Here is a 23,485-nt window from a genome sequence, read left to right on the forward strand (position 1 = left end):
CATGTAAACACTAGCAAGGATTATGTATGTGTGTGTGTTGTCGTCGTCATCACCACCTTAAACCCCCGGGGCTACCAGACATAACTCTACACCACCACTCACTGTGTGTTGTGGAAGTTCACCTAAGCATCTGTTAGGTGAAGGAGCCAGTAAATCACACACTTTACTGCTGGCCAATCAGCAGAGAGCGAGAGGGTAAAGAAGGCTCGAGGGCTTGAATGTAGCAGAGGAGACACACAGAGAGGGAAGTGTAGGTGGAAGAGGAGGAGAAGGAGGTGAGAGAAAGACAGACAAAGAAAATGACAGAGAGAAAGAGAGCCAGGGAGGAACACTGCCATGTCCGGTCTGTAAGTGATTTCATTTTTTTTTCACGTGTGCGTGTGTTGCAACTCTATAAAGAAATGTATGCTCAGTTTTCTTTTAAAACAGGAAGTGATACAAACAGTTTCTCTTGCCAGGAAGTTATTTCATGGCAAGTTTGTTTTTATGCGTTCTAGCAGGGATCCTTTTTGCTAAATGAAGTATGGTTGGTGTTTAATTCCCCTCTTTGAATTTTCTCTGGTGGCTTCTCAAGTGCTTTTTGAGATCTCAGTAGTAAAACATCTAAAGAGGATACTGAACTGAGGTTTTTTTTTGTATATTTTCTGTTTATTTGTTTGGGTGAAGAGTAGAGTTTTGATTATCTGTTTAAAATGTGTCCTTAATATGTCATCCCTTTAACACCCACCCTTCTTTTGGGGTTGAACTGCCTAAATACATGTAACTTTAAGCTTATAATTTTGCTTCGCCTGTAAGTCGCAAATGACAAAATGTAAATGTAAAATGTTATAGCTCAAGATGTATGAGGGCTGCATTCATGGTTGTTTTATTTGAATTTTCTCTGGATGTAGTAATGATGTAATACACATTGTAAAACCATGGTTCACAACCTTTTTGGCTTCTGACCCCTTTAAAACAAAACAAACCATACTTGCAACCTCTCGTCATCAGTTGTATTTAGTTTATCTACCAGTTGTGACCAGTTCAACCAAAGTTTTTTTTAACTTGTTTTTTTAGAATAATTTTAGGGTCCCTAATAAGTAGAGATTTTCACTTATTTGCCAAAAAAGGCAAAGATTAGAGAAAGAAAAAAAAGCATAACCTTTTGTGGTATAAATGTGTTTTTTTCTGTTTTCCTCTTATGTTAATCATCTTGAGAGTCCAATTTATGTTTCAAGCCCTCCCCCACGTTGGGAAGCACATGTGTAAGAAAGTAAGAAAAGTAAGAAACATAGGTGGGGGGTAGATGAATGCATTCCCACTTTTACTACACTTGTATTACACTCTAGGGTTCACATCAGGTTTGGTTTTGTCCTTAATCAGCCATCAGACAGACATTGTTTGATCAATTTTATTACAAGAGGTCATTTTTTTCTGCTCACATGGGTTGTATTATCAGTTTAAAGCATTTCCACTTAACTTTTCCACTTAATATGTTCATAATTGGAAAATAACACCAAGCAACTAAAGTGTTTGGCTACAATCAGGTCAAACACTTTGGTATTGTCATTAAACAGCCATCTGACAGACATTGTTTGGTCCATTTCATTAGAAGAGACTTCAGGAGAGCTTCATGGAAAACCACTGATTGTTTTTCTTTAACATGTCCCACGGCTGCAATCGATGCTAATGAAAGGGCAGTCACTTGGTGTCTATTGACAATGTGAGAGGGGGTCTTAACTGCCCTCTTAATTGTGTGTGTGTGAGAGTGTGTGTGTGTGTTTGTTGAGCAAAGGCGGGTTCATTTTGAGGTCAGGGTCAGTCACGGTCATAAAGGGGGCGTGGTTTAAGAAATGGCTCATTGGCTAGGTCGCGGGGTGAGGGGTCAGAGGTCAAGGGGGCGGCACTAAGAGTGAAAACACTGACCAGGCCACGGGGTTTGTCAAAGTTCAAAGTCGTAACTCACAACATTACAACCTCTCTCTGTCTTTCTACCAGTCCTGCATTTATTTGTCCCTCACATGAAATCACACATGCCTGCAGTTTTTTGTTTGTTTTTTTTGAGTACCACACTGCTGTCTGCTGCTGGGTATCTGAAGATTATATAAAAATTCAGCAGTCTGAGTTAGTCAATTAAAGTGGATATCTCCCACAGTTGGACTTTTTTGGTAAAAAAAAATATCCCTGTTCCCTGCTGTGTTTTCCTGTTCAGTTGCAGTGGAAGAGTCATAGCCAAAAGAGGGAATTTAGCACTAAAAAGACCAACTTAGAAAGATATTGAATTAATTTGACTAATTTGGACAGCCAAAGCTTCATATTACCTTCGAATAAACTTTTAAATATTTTTTTTTTTTACATAAGGAGGCTTGTGGATTTTGTAACTCATCACACTGAACGTGCATTATGAAGGGATCTTCTAATGGTCAGTATGAACAGGAGGAATGATTAAAGCAAGAAAAACAAAACATGTCAATGTTCATTTGGGCACCTGACTATTGTTTTAAGACAGACTTGAAAAATAGGAACCTATCCTTTAAAGCATCTGCATGCTTGAACTTTGCATTTCATTAGACTACTTGCATAACAACATGGCAGTGGCAACCATTATGTCACTAAATATTTTGAGGTACATTACCAGCAGAAACTCTAATATACCCACTAAACTTTTTGGTTGAGGTGTTTTCCAAATGCACTAAAAAACATAGAAACATAGTTTTACTACACTTCAGAGCTCTTTATAACAGCTTTATAATATGTTTTAATAGCCCCATGATATGCAGTTTTTATTCAGTTTTTTTAAGTATGCCATGGCTCATGTCATCATAATGTATTGAGTTAATTTGAGGACTCATTCTTTGTCTAATACAGTGTGGAAAAAAGACAGAAACAGCATATTCATGGTTATTCATTAAAGCCTCTGATGTGCACAAATCAGCCAAACTGCACACAGAGCTAAAAGATGAACATACAGATACATATGCAGAGGCAACTCGTGTCATGTTACAGCTCTGCCAGACCAAGCTGACAGTCGATCGTTGTGCACTGTTGGGTCGTGGTTGAGCATCTGTTGCGGAGCATCGCCCGTAGTCGTGTCCATCCTATTTGGCATCAGTTGGACATCAATCATACATATCAACAGCTGTTTATCCAACCGAGCATCTTGTATTGTCGATAGAGACAGATAGTGAACCAAGCAAGCAGCCTGAGCTGAATGACTCATTGATTGATGACTACTGAGATGTTTTTTCCTCTCATGCAGGAGAGAAACTCACATACATGTTGCTGGTTTACTGTAAGCAATAAATGAAAATATATGAATTTATCTGATATATTCATGAAGCATAGTGTTAGTTCAGGCAGAACACTGGAGTTGCGCTTGTATTGGCTGTTTGGCGCCAGCGGTGTCATTGAAGCTTTAAAATCATTGGCTCCTTCACAGCTGTACGTCTAGTAACATCCAATCATATTCATGCAGGTGTACAGAGCAGACATAATAACCGATCACTTCACTGTTAACTCTGCTAATTTGCTCATACCAACACCGTCTGCTGCCACTGTTCCCTCCACAACCCCAACCTCCCCTTCATGTGGTCTTTTTTATATTTAACTAAACCTTAATGTTAAAGCATGTTTCTTATTTGGGAATTAGCTCTTCAGCTGAATCCTTTAACATCTTCTTTAAAAGCTTCCTCAAAGAGCAGAACCTTTTCACCAAGTGTCCAGTGTATAAATGGTCAATTTTATTTTTTGTGTTCCAAGTTAAGACTAATAAGACTCCTCTGCTTCAACAAGTAGCAAACAAAGTTTTAAATTAAAGGGTAGTGTGTTGACCTTTGGGTGCAAACATTATGTTCAACTCAGAAAATGAGTGGAAGTCTTCCAGTTTTAACGCCGTCAACTGGCCTAATTACTGTACTTTTTATAAGCTGGAAGGTCATTTAAATTTCTCACTTGACAGTATAATCACACTTTAAATGATTGCATCTTTTATAATTTGTAGATACTAATCAATGCAGTGATCAATATACAGTATGTGACTGTAATAATGTCCAGATATATAGATAGTGGATTCAGTGTGTTTGATTGAGTCAGTTGAGAGCTGTGTCAGCAGAAAACAAGTGATGAATCCAGCCCACCTGCTGGAGTGACTCCATTGTAAAATTAAGCTCTGAAATATTCCACAGGTGAAAGACTTCATTGTTAAAAAAAGTATTTGCAGATAATTATGTATACAAGTATCAGCTAACATTACTGATGACAGATTGTGGTGATATTAAAGCAGCTATTTAAACATCTTACAGTGAAAACTTAATTTGGAGACAAATTCAAGTGGATGTCAACAGTATGCTACAGTGAAACTAGAGCTTGTATGTATGAATGTAGGTGATTCAATCCTATATATAGACTGCTAACAACAAAACAACGGCTTTTTGGGAATCATTCCTAAATATAGAGTGTGGAGAATAATCAAAGAGAAAAGTGGTTCTGAATATTTAAGACCTGTAATTGATATTCAGGTTGTTAATGTAAAATGAATGAAACAGAATGAGGATATGTAGTGCTAGAGTTGTAGACAGACCTTGATGAATTTCTACATTTGAAAATTATCTTTGCAGTGAATTTATTTCATTCAGACTGTCAGTATTTACTAGAGCACACTTTCCTTTTAGTGTAATAACAGAAACATCTTAAAAAAGAAGAAAAAATTGTCGCAGGTCATAGTAGACCCAATCTTTGTCCGCATGTAAAATTGTGTTGTTTGCACTGAAGAATTATACTTTTACGATGCCATTAACTATTTTACAACAGTATAAATGTAATCAGACAGATGTGATACAATAATCAACCGGAGCAGCAGGCTTTTGTTTGTTTAAGGATTCCTCTTCGATTGCATGAAGCTGACCCTTCAGTTTATCATCACTGATTCATCCCCCTCATCTCTGAGAGCAGCAAAGCTTCCTGATGGAGTGTTCAATCAGCTAATGTTGCCAGGCAACAAACACAGTTTCATCCAGTAAGCAGGATTTTGGCCGATATCTCTTAGCAACATGAGTGAGGTCCAAGTCTTCTAATGAGATGATCCGGTCCAGATGCTCACAGAAATTATCAAGTTTCCTCCACAACATGAACAACAAAGTTGATGAGATGAAACTCAAATAATTGCCTCATAGCAGCATACAGTAATATTTACCAATATACATTAATGAATAAGAGTATATTAAGGGGTGTTCAATTTAATACAACTTTATTTATTCCTGCAAAGGACAAATAATAGAAGAGAAAAAAACATTGTTAATCACAACGCTAAAACATTCAAAGGCTATAAGCTAAAAATACTATGTGACATTTAGAGCTGCAACGATCTGATTGATTTGTTGCTCAACAGAAAAGGAATTGGCATAATCAAATAATCATTTTAGTCATTTATTCAGTAAAAATGCCAAACATTTGCTAGTTCCAGCTTCTCAGCTACTTCTCCCTCAAGCATCCCAGATGTTTTAGAAACCAGTGACGACATATGGAGTTTCCCTTACAGTGTGTGTGTGTGTGTGTGTGTGTGTGTGTGTGTGTGTGTGTGTGTGTGTTGGTTAGTGTGTTTGTGTGTGTGGTCTGGTCTATAATCCATGTAACAGGCTAGGGTTTATGAGGTCAGAGGTCAACAGGAGCGGGGAAGAGTGACCCTCTGGCCTTGGGGTCAAACTGAGGAGAGAACTGTCACGACCCGACACTCTCACTTTTACTGTCTCCTCCACTTGAATTTATGCCGTCATCCCTCCCCTTCCTCCCCTGTTTCTTTTTTTTCCTTTTTTTCTGGAGGAATGTGGCATGATGTGTTTATTTTTATTTTTTTCTCTGACATGTTTCACACGTTCATTTCTTTTGGATGATGCTTTTTCATCCCAGCTGGAGTAGAAAGCAAACTCTTCACCCCAATGTTGAAAACCAAAGAGGAAGAATGTTTTTTAGGTCATGGAAACACTGGAGGAGTCGTGGGATTTTACATCTGGGCCACAGTGAGATTCTCGCAGCGTAGTAACCAGTGAGGTCATGAATATTTTTAATTTGTCTTCCTCTGTGAAGATGTGTACTTATTGCTGCAGTCTTTCTAACACTTGTCAATCAAACATTGTTTTAGTTTAGATTCTCTGTTGATGATTTCCTGCAGGTGACACTCTTTGGTTGGTGACTATAGCTATCACATACTGACATTTATGTGATAGCTATAGTCACTAGTTTCTTTAAAGATCAAGATTTTAAACGCAACAAAGAACACTGAAATTTGGAAGCTCCCCAAAAAATGTATTGCAACATTTGGACCTACAAGGCCGTTGTTAGGCAAATATTTATGTGAACAAAAAGCAGGATATATATTCAGACAAAAAATGACAGCAGAAAGCAGTACGTGGTGAAGGTTTTGGCACCATGATGTCATCAAATTGGGGTAAAGGAAATTACATTTTGTATTCGTTGTTTTTATAAGAAGAGTTTTATGTCGAATTCAAATTCATAAATGAGAAATTCAAAGTAAAACTCTTCTCATAAAAACAATTCACGTAGAATGTGATTCAGTGTCAAAACATTACAGTTAAGTTTTTGACGGCTTGCAAATTTCTGTGTGAAGATAATCTCTCCTTTTCCTTTGTTTGCTGGTGTTAGATGTGCACACTATCCAATAATAAGTAAAAAGTAATAAACTACTTAAAATGAGCACCACCAAAACCAGCTAAACATTAAAATGCTTCATACACAGTAATACATCAGTAATAATAACCCAATATATAATATATCACCCTGAAAGGAGACATTCTGCATAATGAAAATTTTACTTTTGATACTTGAATCACATTTTGCTGCTAATACTTTTGTACTAAAGTAAAATTACAAATCCCGGACTTTTACTTGTTATGGAGTATTTTATAGTGTGGTATTGCCAGTGGTGGAGGAAGTACTCCGATCTTTTACTTTGAAGGTGCCCTGCGGTGTTTTCTTGTAAACAAACAAAGTTTCTGTTTACATCCAGTGTTACTCACCAAAACACATACACAAGTGCATTCTTAGAGCAACCCGGTAGCTGAATGGTTACTGCCTGGTTACTGCGCATGCCACATAACCGCATAACCGCAGTGTCCCTGGTTTGATTCCCATCAAGGACCATTGTTGCATGTCTAACTCCTAACTGCCCACCATCCAATAAAGGCAAAAATGCCCCCCAAAAAAACCCCAAAGTGCATTTTTGAGGTCTAACAAATGTGTTGAGTGCATTTCTTTCCTCATAAAAGATTTGCAAAGCTGATTTTCCTTAAAAGTTTAAAACATGGATTGGTTACGTCCATGTTTACTTGCTTCTTCCCTGCCTTTACCGCTACATTAGGCCGTATTCAGATCAAATCAGGCAGTGGGGCGCACCGCCACAGGGTTGAGCAAAGGTGTGTTGCAGTGTTGGCGTGTTTGTGCTCTAGAACATAACTGCTGTGAAACAATCAGAAAATAACATTTTAGTAATCTGATTCACGGGCTTTCTCGCTACCACCTCTCTTCATTCACTCTCTAGCTCGCTCGACCACAGCTGCTCTCTTGCTCTCTCTCTCTCTCTCTCTCTCTCTTGCTCCCGTTTTCTCTCGTCTTATTTAAAATGAGTCAGGAGGCCGACAACAAAGCCTAACTTTACTTTTAACGTTATCAGACATCCTCCCCTCCTTCTGGTCTTATTTTTACAGCTCTGATCAGTCTGATCGCCTGCTGTGAGTGGCCCCTGCCGCATGATGTTGGGTTTTGTTTCTCTAAAAGTTGACTCTGGATCAACTTTCTCGCCGCCTAGTGTGGCACCACTGCAGCCTAAACGCACTACCCCCATTCAATGGGAGGACTGGCATTTTCACCTGATTTGGTCTGAATACAGCCTTACTGCATTTCTTGTTGCGTTACTGCCACCTGTAGATCAGAGGAATACTGTGACACATTGGCAGGACTCTGTTGCAGCACATGTATAAGAACAAACAAACTGGGAATCCACTTGTAAAAACATTGCTCCATAGCTCTACTAGTGGTCAAAAACTCCACAGGGTACCTTTAAGTTAAGGACACTTCTTTCACCACTGTACTGCTCATGCACAATTTCCTGTATGCTGAAGAATTTCTGCCACAAAGAGAAAAGTTTGATACTGTAGGTTAAATCAATATTGTGGTGCACCAACTGGTAATAGAATAGAAAAAACTGACTTTTAGCTTGAAAGCCCAACCTTCTGTATCTTCTCTCTGTCTTCCTGTTTCCCTTTAAACATGCTCTAGTTTCTTTCTCACTGTATTGTAATCCTCAGTTTTATAATATAATCCTATTTACTCTCTCTCTTTGTCTTCTTCCTCTCTTTCTCTCTCTCCCTCCTGAGCTGAACCCATTGAACTGCCTCCCCACCGCACCCTTTCTCCCCACTCACTTCCTGTTTAGAGGAACAATTAAAGGATTGTTCCTACAGCCCAGGGCACTAAGGCCTTGATCTAGAGCAGTCACCACATCAGCTGCAAAGACCCACATAAAACATCAGTTATAAGACCTCCTTGAAGGACACTGGTTGCCTGTAGACCCAGAGAAATAAAACAGAAAAGTTGATGGGCAACTTTTGAGGACATACACATCATGAGATGTTGCCCTCGGCTCTCACCAGCAAGTCAGACATGATCAATAATAATAACATGCAGTGCCAAAGTGCAAGGAAGAACTGTCATTGATGATAGTTGTCAAAACTGCAAAACTTTGTCTGTAAATCTTCTTTTCAAGTGAAGTTTGACTCATTCAGCGTTTAGGTTTGATGATATAATTACCTAATACTGGCCTCCAATTAAAAATCAGACACCTGAAGCTCGTGATCTGCTTTTAAAATTACATTTATGATGCAGTTTAATTGTTTACATACAGTTTTGTGTTTTTTCTGTCTGTGGGAAACTTGAATTATTTTGCTGATTGGATATTAAACTCACTTGCAGGAAAAATAATATTGTTATTATTGCTATTATTAGTACGAGTAGTATACTAGTAGGAGTAGTAGTAGTTTTGATGGTATTTTTTTGGGTGGCATTGGTAACTCAGCCTTGCAGCTAACATATTTTCATTATTGATTAATAGAGTGATTTTTATTTTGACCAAATTGTCTATTTTAGTCTATAAAATGCAAGAAATGCTCATCACCAAATCAAGTCCAAAGTCTTCAAATTTACACTTTAATTATGGGACAGGTATTCAAAGGTATTCCTTATAGGATTATATCAAATGATTAAAAGAACAGATCTCCACAAAAAAGAAAAAAAAAGCTGCAGCAAAAGTTTCATCTTGTATTTTTTGCTTGATAAAAGACCTAAATGACTCATCTATTATCTAATCGTTTTGGCAGAGGTGGAGGAGTATGTGAAGGCGTTTTCCCCAAAGGAAAATTTCATAAAAGTCAACCATAAATGGTGAATCGTGTTGACTTGGCATTGGCAAACCTCACATACTGCAGAAGTTAGTAAAATAAGATGGAAATTTGTTTTTCTTGTACATATACACAGATAAGGTTAAAGATTCCAAAAGCTTGTTTGCACAGCAAGAGTTTTAAACTCTTTTGAATAAAAGAGAAATGCCATTTAAGGTGTGTAACTTTTTTTTATTTGCCTTTTATGTGAATTACCAATTACATCATTGTAGATACATGAGGAGTTATCACTTATTTGACTTGTGTTGTTCCCATGGTTGTCCTGCTTGTGTCATCCATCATGACTTTGTGCTGTAAATAACTGCCTTTTCACAAAAAAAACGATTGTGCTAGTATATGCACACAGTAAAGCAAATTTGAATACCACAGACATATGTCAACATTTTAAATAAAATAATGAAATAGTTCACTCATCTGTTGACGCTGGCCTCCCTTCTTCGTTCACAGGCAGAGAGACGGGCGTACAGAGAAGCTGAGATGAGCATGATGGACGACCTATCAGAGGCGGACTTTCAAAAAGAGGAGGAACCAGCCAGTCCAGCCCCTCCCCCTTCACAGCAACAAACAGACCCCGCCTCGCCAACAGTTGCCGTAACGCCAGAGCCGGTTGCCAGGGGAGACCAAGCCACGCCCAGAGAGATAGAGTACCAGGTAAAACGGCCAATGATTCCATCTCAAGTGGTTAATAAGACTCATGCGTTAAGTTGATAATGGAAGCTCTCACTAGCTTAGGAAATAACATTTTGTACTAATTGCTTTACTTCCTCTGTACTGGAGACCTCTATTGTTGTCTAAGAACTATTAAAAACACATCAGTGATGTCACCCGTTGCACTGGGTGACATGTTCCTTCACCACAAAGATTATGACGACGATAGCTCCAAAGACTAATAACACCAATTACGGTATTAGTCCGGAGAGTAGTTTTGTGTAAAGCAGAGGCAACTGTGCACGCACGGGAAAGTGCTTCTGTTTACAGAGCTTTGCTAGCTTGTTGTGCTACACGTCACAACCTCTTGACTTTATACTACATTGTAAATTTCTCAAAGAACGTCAGTGCAAAGGTTTAATAGTTTTTGCACAACAATGAAGGTCTACGGCACAGAGGAATAAGATAAATCAGGCTTTGGATACACACACAACACTTATAATTAGATTAGATCATTGTTGGTTCAGAAATAAGAATAAGAAAAAGATAGAAAACCACCAGCCTTATCCTTGACATGACATTTTGTTCTTGTTACTTTTAGCAGATACCTTGATGAGGGTCTAATAAAAGATGAAACTTGATGAAGGTCGCTAGACCAAACTGTTGCTTTGAATAGATTTTTTTGCTTTGTGTTGCACTCTCCTTTATTACAGACACTTTTAAAAACTAACATTCAGTGCAGGGATGCAACTAACGATTATTTTCATTATCAGTTAATCTGATGATTATTTTCTCAATTAGTTTATTAACTGTTTTGTCTATAAATCAGTCGCTAGTGAAAATGCTCATTATAATTTCCCACAGTCCAAGGTGACGTCTTCAAATTTCTTGTTTTGTCCAACCAACAGTCCAAAACCAAAATATATTCAGTTTACTATCATGTATGACAAAGAAAAGCATCAAGATTTTCCTAATTTTTTTGAATTTTACAGCTGTCTCTAATTAGTTGCAAACTAAAGTTAAATTGACAATACGTGGGTCATTATAATTTATGTTGCATACATTTGAAATTGCCATACTCATTATTTCATCTGTATTTATTGTTTATTGTTGATAAAACATTGAAGTGTTTTACAGATATCATCTTATACCATGAGCACAGGGTGAAACAGACTCTTGTCTGAGTCTTGACGCTTGTCTGTACTGACTTGTTTTCTGTGTGTGCTAACAGGATGGCAGGGGCTTTGGCATCGGTACACTGGTGTTTGGGAAACTGCGAGGTTTCTCCTGGTGGCCTGGCAGGATTGTATCCTGGTGGATGAGCGGCCGTAGTCGAGCTGCTGACGGGACTCGCTGGGTCATGTGGTTTGGAGACAGCAAGTTCTCTGTGGTGAGTGTTTTTATTGAGGAACTGCTTGACTGAATTGATAAGATACTGGTACAGTGGGTGTTCAGTCTCCAGTGGAGACACATCAAAGGCTCAGAAATGCTTTTCTACTTTAAAAACCCATCCAGAAAGAATGAGAGAGTGGGAGAACATCTGTTCTTGTTACAGCTACAATTCTTTTTAGCGAGTAATTTGACCTTAATGCAGTCGCTTACTTAACACCCTAAGCCCTACTATTCCAATTTTATGCTTTTATAGACACTAGTTTTTGGCAAAGACAGTCAGAATACTGTTCCAGTTATGACATTCATAAGCTTCAAATCAAATTTCACACTATTTTATTCACACAAGTTTGTCAGTGTTCATTCAAAACTTTTAGCAGAAACTTTTGTTAGTGGACACTTAATATTACTTTGATTTGATGAAAACCTTGATTCTTCACCTATTTCATTTGACTTTTTCATTTGAATTTACAATTTAGTAAAAACCTTGATAAGATAAGATCAGATAAGATACACTGTATACCGCACCTAAGCAGCACAGACACAGGAAAGCAGCTTCTGCTGTCTTTGCTGAGACGAGGCTTAATTCTGCACCCAAAGTCACCTTAATTAAGGATTTGAAGGGCTTGTTGATAATTTAATGTTCTCCTGTTTTTGTCTGTTGATTGTCATCTTAATGACATTCGTTATCACATCTCTGTTTCCAGGTTTGTGTGGAGAAGCTGATGCCTCTGAGCTCTTTCTCATCTGCCTTCCACCAGCCCACCTACAACAAACAGTCCATGTACCGGAAAGCCATCTTCGAGGCTCTGCAGGTAAGGAGCCCACAACTGCTCAGCTTCTCAACGTCAGAGTTTGTGGGGTTTCCAATTTTTGATTAGCTACAGCAGAAAATATGAATATGAATAGAAATTTCTGTGGATAAAGTCAACATCTAAAATACCCAAGTATAATATGTTCAGGTCTAAAGGCCACATTTTACTCATTTTTGTCTTATGTAACACAGATCCACAGAGTTGCTTTGATGTCGACTGGTATTTTGGCATTTGTGGAGGTTGTTTTCAACTAGCTCTGCCCACAGTTTATGAGTGATCGCATGTGGGTGTATCAGTGCAATCTCATATGTTGTGAGTTATTTTTTCAGTGAAACAATTGTTCACTTCTTCTTGTGTTCTTGACTTTTCAACGTGTCGTTATGGTTACTGTGCATTTTTCTACTGCACTGTCAGAGTCAGTTTTTGTGTTGGTGGCAAATTATATTCTCAGAATTTGCTGATTTATTGAGGTAATGTAAAGTTTTTCTTTTGCCTTATGAATTGATGTCAACTTAATATTTTGAGTTTTTTTGGATTTATTGTGACGGTAAATCAGGTGATGATGATTGGCTGTGATAGAAGGAAGGGGTGGGACTGAGCTTAGGCTTCTTCAGCAAACATGTAGAAAATGTGGGTAGAACAGGGGGTCGGTACAATCTTTGACTTCATGTTAGACTCTGGAAATGTTTTTTGTTTTGCTTGTTAAAAGTGAGAATAAATCAGCCAAATAAAGGCAACAGAATCGGCAGCTCCAGTGTTGTGATTTGAGCTGTTTAACATGTGAGCGGGCCCCTGTGTTTTTTTACTTGTGATTTTCATTATTTTGTGAAAGTGTTTCTGATTCTGATCAATATTATAGAAAATGTAACAAGACTTTGCACTAATTGCATGTGTGTTTGTGTTTTTGTTGTGTCTAGGTGGCAAGTGGTCGAGCAGGGAGGCCCACTCCCGCATCCTGTGATGCAAGCGATGACGCGGAGGGGGTCGAGCCTCAGACCAGACAGATGATAGAGTGGGCCATGACCGGCTTCCTACCCAATGGCCCGCAGTCATTGGACCCTCGAGAGGGTATACATACAGGTTTAACATTTTACTTGATAAAACACACACTGGACATACATTTTGTGATCACATACAGCAAATTTCACCTCTTCATGGAACAAGTTTATAAAGACAAGAAAATTAAGCTGTGGCCAGTTCTGTAAACGGTAGATACCTCACTCATGTTACATTGGAAAGCCAGAAGAGATGAGTTTCATGCGAGACCCTACTGCTCACCTCAGCCACAACACCATATCTGGGAGCTTAGCATGTCACATTGAACCCTCGTTTTTGCAGCATTCACAGTGATTCTTACATCACCAACGAAGACAGGTGTCAGAACTTAAAATGTGATATTCTTTTCAAATAAATCCAGCAAGTATACAGAAAACCTTAATGGATGACTCAACAGCTTGAAACCAGTTCTAATGTATTCATATTTTAAAGTCACCGTCCATCACTTTTAGTCACTTTATTAATGACATTTTGGTCCTCAGACCTTCATCAGGCAGTTCATTCATCAGGTCATTGTTTTGAAAGGTGAAATCGTCATGTTTCTTATGCATAAAAATTCTAATTCTGTTAATTCTATGTCCTTATCCCTACAGAGGAGCAAAATTCATATAAAGAAGCGTTCTCAGAGATGTGGGCAGAACCTGAGGCAGCGTACACACCTCCCCCTGCCAAGAAACCACGCAAGAACTCAGCCGAGAAAGCAAAGATCAGAGAGGTGATCGACGAAGGGACCAGAGGTAAACATACACTTATTCACATATTGTGAAATAAAAATGATAATTTTGCTGAAAATTATGTTTATTATAACTCATGAAAGAAAAAAAGGTCAATTTGTGCTGAAATTAGAGCTGGTATACTGACTCTTCATATAGAAACTGTTGAAAGCAGAAAGTCACACTACAACCAGACTATTATGTCAGTAATAGAAAATCTCTACAAGAGAAAATATTCTCTGAGATGAAGTCAGATGTCATAAACTACACGTTTATATAAATTTTACTTGTTTTGTTTTTTTTCCCAGAGAGACTCATACAAGAGATTAAAAAGAAGACCAGGAACATAGAAGGTAAGTGTTTTGGAAATAATTAAAGCTCAATTCTTAGAGGAATATTTGAAATTAAGAAGTGATGTATTAACAGTATTATGTCTTCTGCAGAGGAGAGGAACTGTACCATGTCTTCTGAGTCACAAACATTGTTTATACAGCATTGTTTTATATAATTCTTAGTCCAAGGTTTGCTTAACCGTAGGTACAGAGTTGACCAATAACTTATTTTTATCATCTGCCCTTTCTGGCAAGTCATATTTTAAATAACATTATGATTTGTCAAAATCGTTCTGTAAATGGGTTGAAAATGTGACAATAGTTTAAATGTCACATTATGACTTACATTATCATTTCAGATTATCCCTTCATGAGGCAATCTTCTGTGGTTAATGAAAAGTTATTACGCTGTTGTTACGTAATCAGTTGTTTTGTTCCTGTTCAATGCATTAACAGGGTCAATAGGATGGATTTTACACTGATGTGAATTGTTAGTTGCTATAGCTCGGAGGAAGCATCTCTGAAATTAAATTTTTGTACTTGTTCACATTATTCTGTCATCCATCAAGACCTGTAATCAGTGCAACAGCAGAATAATTCACTGGTGGGTTAAGATGAGGGCCTGAGTGATTGAGTCTTTGTTATTGATCATGAGCACATTATTGTTATTTGAGGTTAAGTAGCAGTAAATGTCTTACATGTTGTACATATTAATTCCTAGACAAACGTAAACAAAGTGTTAATACAGCAGTGTGAGGATGATCTTTGTCTTTATTTATTTGCTCAGATATCTGTATCTCCTGCGGAAGCCTCAACGTCTCTCTGGAGCATCCTCTCTTCGTAGGAGCAATGTGCCAGGGTTGCAAAGTAAGATACTCACAGATAAACCCAGCAGTAAGACTGGAAGTCAATATTGTATTTCATTGACTTTCAGTCAGATGTTGTCATCATGATAGGATCATATTGTGTGGTCATTTTACAAAATTCTCTTGTCCAAATTAATGATTCTAAGCAATTTGTAACTAAAATTAACGTGTGAAGAATTTTGTTGTGATGTAGTGATTAACAGCAGACCAAAGTTATTTTGCACAACATCAATTAGTTTTTTCATATGAAAAAAAAAAAAGATTTTGCATACATGTATCATTTTGAGATAAATATGACAATTTTGAAAAAAGTATTAATATTTGTTTATATTGTGATATTGAATTCAAACATAACATCTTCCATAATGGTATACAGTGTGATATGATATGATATATGATATGATTTATTTATGGTTTACAGGCACAAAATCCAAAGGATAACATGTTAAAGTGAAAACAAATATTTCCAGCATAGTCCAATGTTAAAAGACAAAGAAACATAAAGAAACACAAGACGTTCATAATAAAACTAAACAATAAAATCCTGAAATCACAAAATAACACCCACATCAAAGTACCAAAGCACAACAAAGACAATTTGATAGCTAAAGTAAAAATGTAATTGAATATTTCATTATAGATCAGTGACCCTTTTCAATAAATAAGTGCTAACCTGACTTGTACAAGCCCCTTTCATTTTTAACAACTGGAAGTGTAGCACTGATGTAAAAAAAGAAACTTCTGGCTACATTATTTACTCGAGGGCCTTTACATGAACCCCTGGTATTATAGTTATGCTGACTATGGACCACTGTTATCTTTGAACACAAGTATTGATAATATTGTACATATGATGCAGCTTCAGTGGCACTGACTGAATGCACATACATATGGTGCCAAAATGATTAAATTTCAATTAGTTGTTTAGTAAATACAAGAGAAAATCATCAACAGTTTTGATAATGATTCATTTTATTAAAATTAGTTAATCTTCTATATTTTTTGGGGGGGCAGAACAAGCAATTGAAAGTCTTGGGCTCTGGGATGGTGTGGAGGACATTTTTCACTATTTTCTGACATTTTATAAACTAAATGAGAGTTAATCGATAATGAAAATACTCATTAGTCACAGCTCAACTGCTAAACACAGCTGCACACAGCCTCCACTGTTGTTAAACCAGGAAACTGCTACAGTCCCCCTGAGGGCTCGACGCTGAAGCCCACTCACCTTGTTTTGCCCTGTGCTTGCCGCTCCCTCCGCCCTCCAGGGTCAAGCAACGCAATATAATTTCTGCGATATTACACAGACACATGGAAATGAACAGATGTAAACTGACCCATACTCCCCAAATGTAAGATTTAATTACGGAAAAACAACAAGGACACACTCCATCTGCCTTCTCCTGATTCTGTTTTGTGCTCTGGCAGAACTCATTCCTGGAGTGTGCCTACCAGTATGACGACGATGGCTACCAGTCCTACTGCACCATCTGCTGTGGAGGCAGGGAAGTGCTCATGTGTGGCAACAACAACTGCTGTAGGTCAGTAGAGATCTGTACACACTGTTGTTGAAGATTTTGGGATTGGCAACCAGCAAGTTGCTTCTTTTTGTGGCCCGGGACAAGAGTTTGGTTTTCGCTGCAACAGAAACAATCTACCCATGAAAGTCAAAACTTAATTTATGGTTCCTTCTATTGGCAGGTTTATTTATGTGAATACAGAGCGCACAGTTGACTTTGGTGTCTAGGCTCTGATCTCGTCACTGCAAACATATACTCAGCACAGGAGAGATCAGGAGTGACGAAAGCAAACTTCACCACAAAACTGCATACAGAGCCCAAAGCCAACTATAATGTGGTCATTCCCTCAAAAAACAGCTTCAACTATTTAAGGGGAAAATCAGAAAGATAAATGTGAACCCAGCCATCCGATCTGGGCAACATATAATTATTAAATTAAAGGCCCTGAAAACCTATTTTCTCAATCAGCTACATAAACATATTATTTCTGCCAAAGTTAAAACAGTTGTGGTTATTTCACTTGAGAGATTTCTGTTTTTCTGGTTTGAAGAGGATCAGACTCGCAATTTCATGTACTCCCCTTCACTAGTAAGGATTTGGCAATATTTGAACCAGAATCTGATGACAGTTGTGGGGTAGTTTGCGTATGTTTCCAGCCCACTGTCAATCAAATCTGATCAAACCACACCCTCACAGTCCTGGTCATTAATAAATGATACCTAAGGATGTTTTTTTTTCTTAACTTTAAATTTGGTTGTTGGTTATTTAGTCATGACTATTTAATGTTAATAAAAATAAACACATTGAACTCACAAAAATCAGCCATGGGTATAAGCTTAAATTCTGTCTTAAAACAACAGTCAGGTGTCCATATGAACACTGAAAGAGGTTTTCCTCGCTGTAATCATTCCTCCCGTTCATACTGACCATTAAAAGATCCCCTTCAAATGTGCTTTCAATGTAAGTGATGGGGGCCAAGATCAACAGTCCTCATTTTGAGCAAAAATGTTTTTAAAAGTTTCCTGTTCAGCTGCAGTGGAAGGATCATAACTTTGTCACTAAGAAGTATCCACTTGATCTGACAAATTTGAACGGCTGAATCTTCATATTAGCTTCAAATGAACTTTTAAATACATTTTTGAACAGAAGGAGGACTGTGGATTTTGTCCTCCATCACTTACATTGTAAGTGCATTATGAAGGGATCTTCTAATGGTCAGTATGAATGGAATGATTATAGCGAGGAAAAATATGTCAATGCTCATCTGGGTACCTGAATATTGTTTTAGGACAGACTTGAAAAATTGTGAACCTGTCCTAAAAGTGAGTATTAAAAAATCTATACCTGTATATTGCATAATCATCAGACTAGTAAAGAAATGTAAGGAAAACATGTTGAATCCCTCTGTGTGTGTGTGTGTGTGTGTGTGCAGGTGTTTCTGTGTGGAGTGTGTGGATCTGATGGTAGGAGCCGGCTCAGCGGCAGCAGCCATCAAAGAAGACCCCTGGAACTGTTACATGTGTGGGCCTCGAAACACCTACGGGTTACTGCGGCGACGGGACGACTGGCCCTGCAGACTACAGCACTTCTTTGCCAACAACCACGAACAGGAATTCGTAAGTCTGAGAGAGAAAGAGAAGTCTTGTCCTCATAGAATATATAAATATAAATATGATATAATAATGATACTATTCTAAAAACTGAGTTTAGAAAAGATGCACCGTAATCCTTTATATCATTACGTTTTGCAGGCATAATAAATGATGAACTACATCATTTTCCTCACTGAGCAAAACGAGTGCAATCATTTCAGTTCAGTCCTGACAGTATACTGTAAGTCAGTTAGAGTAAATGTTGTAAATTTGATATATTTGCCGTCCCACATCGAATACTGTATGCTATCATAATGTCAACAGAAAAATTAGGTAAAATACAACACAGTCAAACAGGAAACAGTGATATGTGGGGATCAGTGTAGGTTATGCGCCAGGGCTTGTCACGTATACACTATGTACACAATTATTAGGCAAATTGTATTCCTCAGGATTAATTTGTATTATTGAACAAATACAATACTCTGTTGATCCAAAATGTTACTGAACCTCAAACCTGAATGTTTAACAAAGGAAAAGGGAGTTTTGTCTCTTTGTCTTTCAGAATATTGTATAAAAGGATGCAGAATTAAAGCAATTAAATTACAAATGACAATTAAATAACATTTTTAGCCTTTCAAAAATATTCAGTGACCAATAAAGCCACCCCTCTTTTCAAAAACTGACATGAACCTTCAATCCATGGAGTCTGTCAGTTTCTTGATCTGTTCACAATCAACTTTTGCTGAAGCAGCAACCACAGCCTCCCAGATGCTGTTCTAGGAGGTGTATTGTCTTCCCTCACCATAAATCTCATGTTTGACAAGGACCCACAAGTTCCCAATAGGATTTAAGTCAGGTGAGGAAGGGGGCCAGGTCATTATTCAGTCATCTATGAAGGCTTTGCTGGCTTGCCAAGCAGTGGAGTACTTGGATTCATGTGATGGAGCATTTACCTGCATAAAGATCATAGCCTTCTTGAATGCTGAGGATTTCTTCCTGTACCACTGCTTGAAGAAAATATCTTCTAGAAACTGACAGTAGGTTTGGGAGTTGATTTTTAGTCCGTCTTCAACCTTAAAAGATCCAACTAGCTCATCCTTAATGACAGGAGCCCATACCAGTACCCCCTCCTCCACCTTGCTGGCACCTGACTTGAAGTGGCGCCCTGTGTCCACCAGTGATCCAGCCCCGGGCCCATCAGTCTGGTCCATCAAAAGTCACTCTCATTTCATCTGTCCATAAAACCTTTGAAAAATCTGTCTTCAGGTGTTTCTTGGCCCAATCTTGATGCTTCAACTTGTGACTCTTATTCAGTAGTAGTCATGTTTCAGCCTTCTTTACCTCGGCCATGTCTCTGATCACATGACACCTTGTACCTCTCCAGGTAGGTTGCAGTTCTAGAGGATAATGGCTTCCTGGTAGCTTCACATTTAAGTCTTCTCAGGTCTCTTGCATTTAATTTGCCCCTTTTCTTCTCCATGCGTTTTGTTGCAACACTATTTTCACACTATTTGCAACATCTTGTTTGAGTGTCCAGTGGTCACACCTCAATAGTTAAGCTATTTCAAGGCCCATTTTACCTGAGGTAATGAAGCTGTCTAGTAATTATGCACACGTTAATAAAAGGTGTTAATAACTTTAGGCCACACCCTCCCTTATTACACAAATACATATCACCTGAAAATGATTCAATCCAATAAGAATTCAAGTTTATATGGTTGAGAGTTGGTGCATAGAAATATTTATTTAGGTCAGAATACTCACTTGCCTAATAATTGTGTAGGCAGTATAAATTATTCATAAAGGATAATACACATCAAAACAATGTTCACATTCAATTATTGATGTTCTTCAGCAAGACTTTTGCCCAAAGAACATGGTCTTGTTTCCTGATAATCTCATTTTATCTTTGGATCTTAGAAATTAAGCAAGTGCACGCGCATGCTGTTAAAAGCTTCGTAAGCTGGGCTGTCTGTGGTGATGAGGATGATGCAGAAAACATTTCAAAGTCACTTTGTATATTTAACTGTCTGTAAGCTGAGCTATATATTGAATAATACATCACAAAATGCAAATGTTGTAAACACATACACAAATACATTTTTTCATACTTGAAAGATGAAGATTGAAGATGATTGAAGATGAAGCATAATGTACAATAAACAGTCTACGTACAGTTTTTATAATTCAAGTAAATGAGTTACTTGATGGAAGCTGACTGAAGAAAGTAAACTTTGATTTAGCTGCTGCTCGATGCAGACGTTACTCTGAAGATCATATTAAAACTAAAATGAAGCGGTGGCTGTTCCTGTAAGTTTCAGGAATATGCATGTCACTCTGTCATCATTTCTACATTAGAGCTACTGCATGTAAGTGAGAGATAAACATACACACAATAAATAAAAAGAAAAGAAAAGATACAGAACTGGAAAATACATAAGAAAGTTGCGTTTCAGCCAGAAGAGATGAAAATATGATGCAAGAAGATGGACAGGAGGACGATGACGACACAAACTGGCAGATCAGTTATTGAATCAATGTTTGTTTGTGTTTGTTTATTTTAAACATCAACACTTAACAAAGAACATCAGCGTTCGTGTAAAAAGTGTAGACTTAAAAATGTACAAAAACAGTGAAAACTTAAATAAAACATGTAGTTTTTGGTTCCTTCTGCAGTTACTGTGCTTTTGGGAAACACGTCTTAAGCTTAAGAACGTTTGTGAGATGGATTTTACAATCATCTTAGCCTGAAGGTGCTTGTGGGAAATGAGGCCCAGATCATTATCATGAATAAAGCTGACTTGTGATATGTTCTGTCTGCTCTCTTCTGTTTTTACAGACAATCTAATCTTGTTCTCTTAACTCTCTCTCAGGAGCCAGCCAAGTTGTATCCTCCAGTTGCAGCAGAGAAGAGGCAACCGATCAGAGTCCTATCCCTGTTTGACGGCATTGCAACAGGTGTGTCAACAAGCTTGTGTGCATGTGTGTGTGTGTGTGTGTGTGACTGTAACATTTTAGGACTCACTGCTTGTGTAAAAGACTTCTCAACATGGATGGTTTGGCAGTGAATGCTCCCACAGTTGTACTGATGAAATGATGTGTGCACTCAGGTCTGCTGGTGCTGAAGGATTTGGGCATCCAGGTCGACAAGTATGTGGCGTCTGAGGTGTGTGAAGACTCCATCACTGTTGGCATGGTTCGACACCAGGGACGTATCATGTACGTGGGCGATGTGCGCAACGTAACCCACAAACATGTAAGTGAAATTCTCCTCTGTAAGATTTGGGGACATTCACACCTGTGTTTACAGCAGACCACTTGTGTTTAGATTACTGAAGATACATTTGAACACAGCATGCAGTAATAAGGAAGTGTTTATTGCATAGTTGTTTATAGTTGTTTACATAGGAAGTAGCTGAAATTCCAGTTGATTCTTTTTGATTGATTCACTCCACCAAACTGCTTCTTAACCCCCCTTTCTCTGCTGATGTTACCTCATGATGTGTTTTGCCTGTTAGATCGAAGAGTGGGGACCATTTGACCTGGTGATAGGAGGAAGCCCCTGCAACGACCTCTCCATAGTCAACCCTGCACGGAAAGGCCTTTATGGTGAGAAGGGGTCTTTGAATCAATTTTCTGCTGTGTATAAGTTCAGAAAAATAAGATGAATAATAAATAATAAAACAATTTTCTCAGTATTTGCAAAGAAATTTTAAATAATTAAATTACAAACGAATGTTGAGGCACTGACGATTGTCTGCCTTTAATTAGTTTTAATTCTTCATGTGAAATGAAATATGGATGCTGAACTCCTGCAGAGGGAACGGGCCGGTTGTTTTTCGAGTTTTACCGTCTGCTACACGAGGCTCGACCAAAACCGGGCGACGAGCGGCCGTTCTTCTGGCTGTTTGAGAATGTGGTCGCCATGGGAGTCAGTGACAAACGGGACATCTCACGCTTTTTAGAGGTAAAATAAACAAACTCACAAACACCTGCACAGATTGACCCATTACAGGACACACAATAATCCCATACACACTCGGACAAAGCGTTAAAAGTAAATCACACGCATGAAGCCGTGAGTGGTGATAACTGGAGCAGAAGACAGCTTTGCTGCCCTCTTGTGGTTGGATTTCAGCTGCCATGACCCAGGTTTTTGGTGAATCTTTGGAGATTAGCGAATGCACACCGGCCACTTTACAACACACTTTAATTATAGAGCATTTTTCCAGATGCTCTAAAATTATAGTATTATAATATTATATATATATATATAATATATATATAATATATATATTATATATATATGTATATATATGTATATATATATATGTGTATATATAGTATATATTATTAAATGAACATATTTCCTTCCTTATACTTATAGGTTTTTTTTTTAATTGGTAACGTGACACAGCATAGCAGGTGATTTAACAGTAAATACGTGACATGTATGCTATATTGGGACAAACAGTACATTACTAAGATGTCAGAGACCTGTCATGACCCAGTTCTTTAGTGAAATCTCTGTGAACGTCAATGAATGTACACTGGTCACTTTACAATACATTTAGATTATAGAGCACTTTTCTAGATACCCAAAGATGTTTTTTTTCTTTACATAGACACCAAAAAAGTACACATTGCAAGCAAAAAACACATAGTAAGCACATGAGAAAGTGACACCTATAGCCACAGAGTCATGGGACGTCATTTAAAATCAAATATTAAAATTGATCACAATTTATTTTACCTTCTGTTTCACTTATTTTAGTTCAGATGGTGTTCTCTTCAGATCAGCTGTCAAAAAACTACAATAAGTAAACTGCAATAAAAAGACATTTTTGTCTCATGAAAAGGCTCTTTTTTGTTGTTGAAAAGTTCAGATGGAAAACTTGTGGGATTTTATATCAGGGCTGTCAAGTCAAGTCAAGTCAATTTTATTTATATAGTGCCAAATCACAATAGAAGTTATCTCACGGCACTTTTCACATAGAGCAGGTCTAGACCATATCCTTTATTTAACAGAGAGTCAATATTCTCCCATGAGCAAGCACTTGGCAACAGCAGCAAGGAAAAAGTCCCCTTAACAGGAAGAAACCTCA

The 23,485-nt window shown here is 37.9% G+C and overlaps 1 protein-coding gene across 7 annotated transcripts in view; it reads left to right on the top strand.

Moving 5' to 3' along the window:
• The window catches only part of LOC121882237 (DNA (cytosine-5)-methyltransferase 3A-like), a 64,156-nt gene that overhangs the window by 35,062 nt on the left and 5,609 nt on the right, over positions 1-23,485 (top strand). For 5 of the 7 annotated variants that reach the window (XM_042390320.1, XM_042390314.1, XM_042390316.1 and 2 more), the window contains 13 exons: positions 9,894-10,097; positions 11,326-11,484; positions 12,191-12,298; positions 13,216-13,378; positions 13,948-14,091; positions 14,376-14,420; positions 15,187-15,266; positions 16,694-16,806; positions 18,218-18,401; positions 21,254-21,338; positions 21,491-21,636; positions 21,899-21,989; positions 22,199-22,347. In XM_042390320.1, the coding sequence (XP_042246254.1) occupies positions 9,894-10,097; positions 11,326-11,484; positions 12,191-12,298; positions 13,216-13,378; positions 13,948-14,091; positions 14,376-14,420; positions 15,187-15,266; positions 16,694-16,806; positions 18,218-18,401; positions 21,254-21,338; positions 21,491-21,636; positions 21,899-21,989; positions 22,199-22,347 (1,671 nt within the window). The remainder of the gene's footprint in view (positions 1-9,893; positions 10,098-11,325; positions 11,485-12,190; positions 12,299-13,215; positions 13,379-13,947; positions 14,092-14,375; positions 14,421-15,186; positions 15,267-16,693; positions 16,807-18,217; positions 18,402-21,253; positions 21,339-21,490; positions 21,637-21,898; positions 21,990-22,198; positions 22,348-23,485) is intronic. The other 2 variants (XM_042390315.1, XM_042390318.1) reach the window with 1 other exon arrangement.

The sequence above is a fragment of the Thunnus maccoyii genome, chromosome 17, assembly GCF_910596095.1.
Source record: "Thunnus maccoyii chromosome 17, fThuMac1.1, whole genome shotgun sequence".
NCBI lineage: Eukaryota > Metazoa > Chordata > Actinopteri > Scombriformes > Scombridae > Thunnus > Thunnus maccoyii.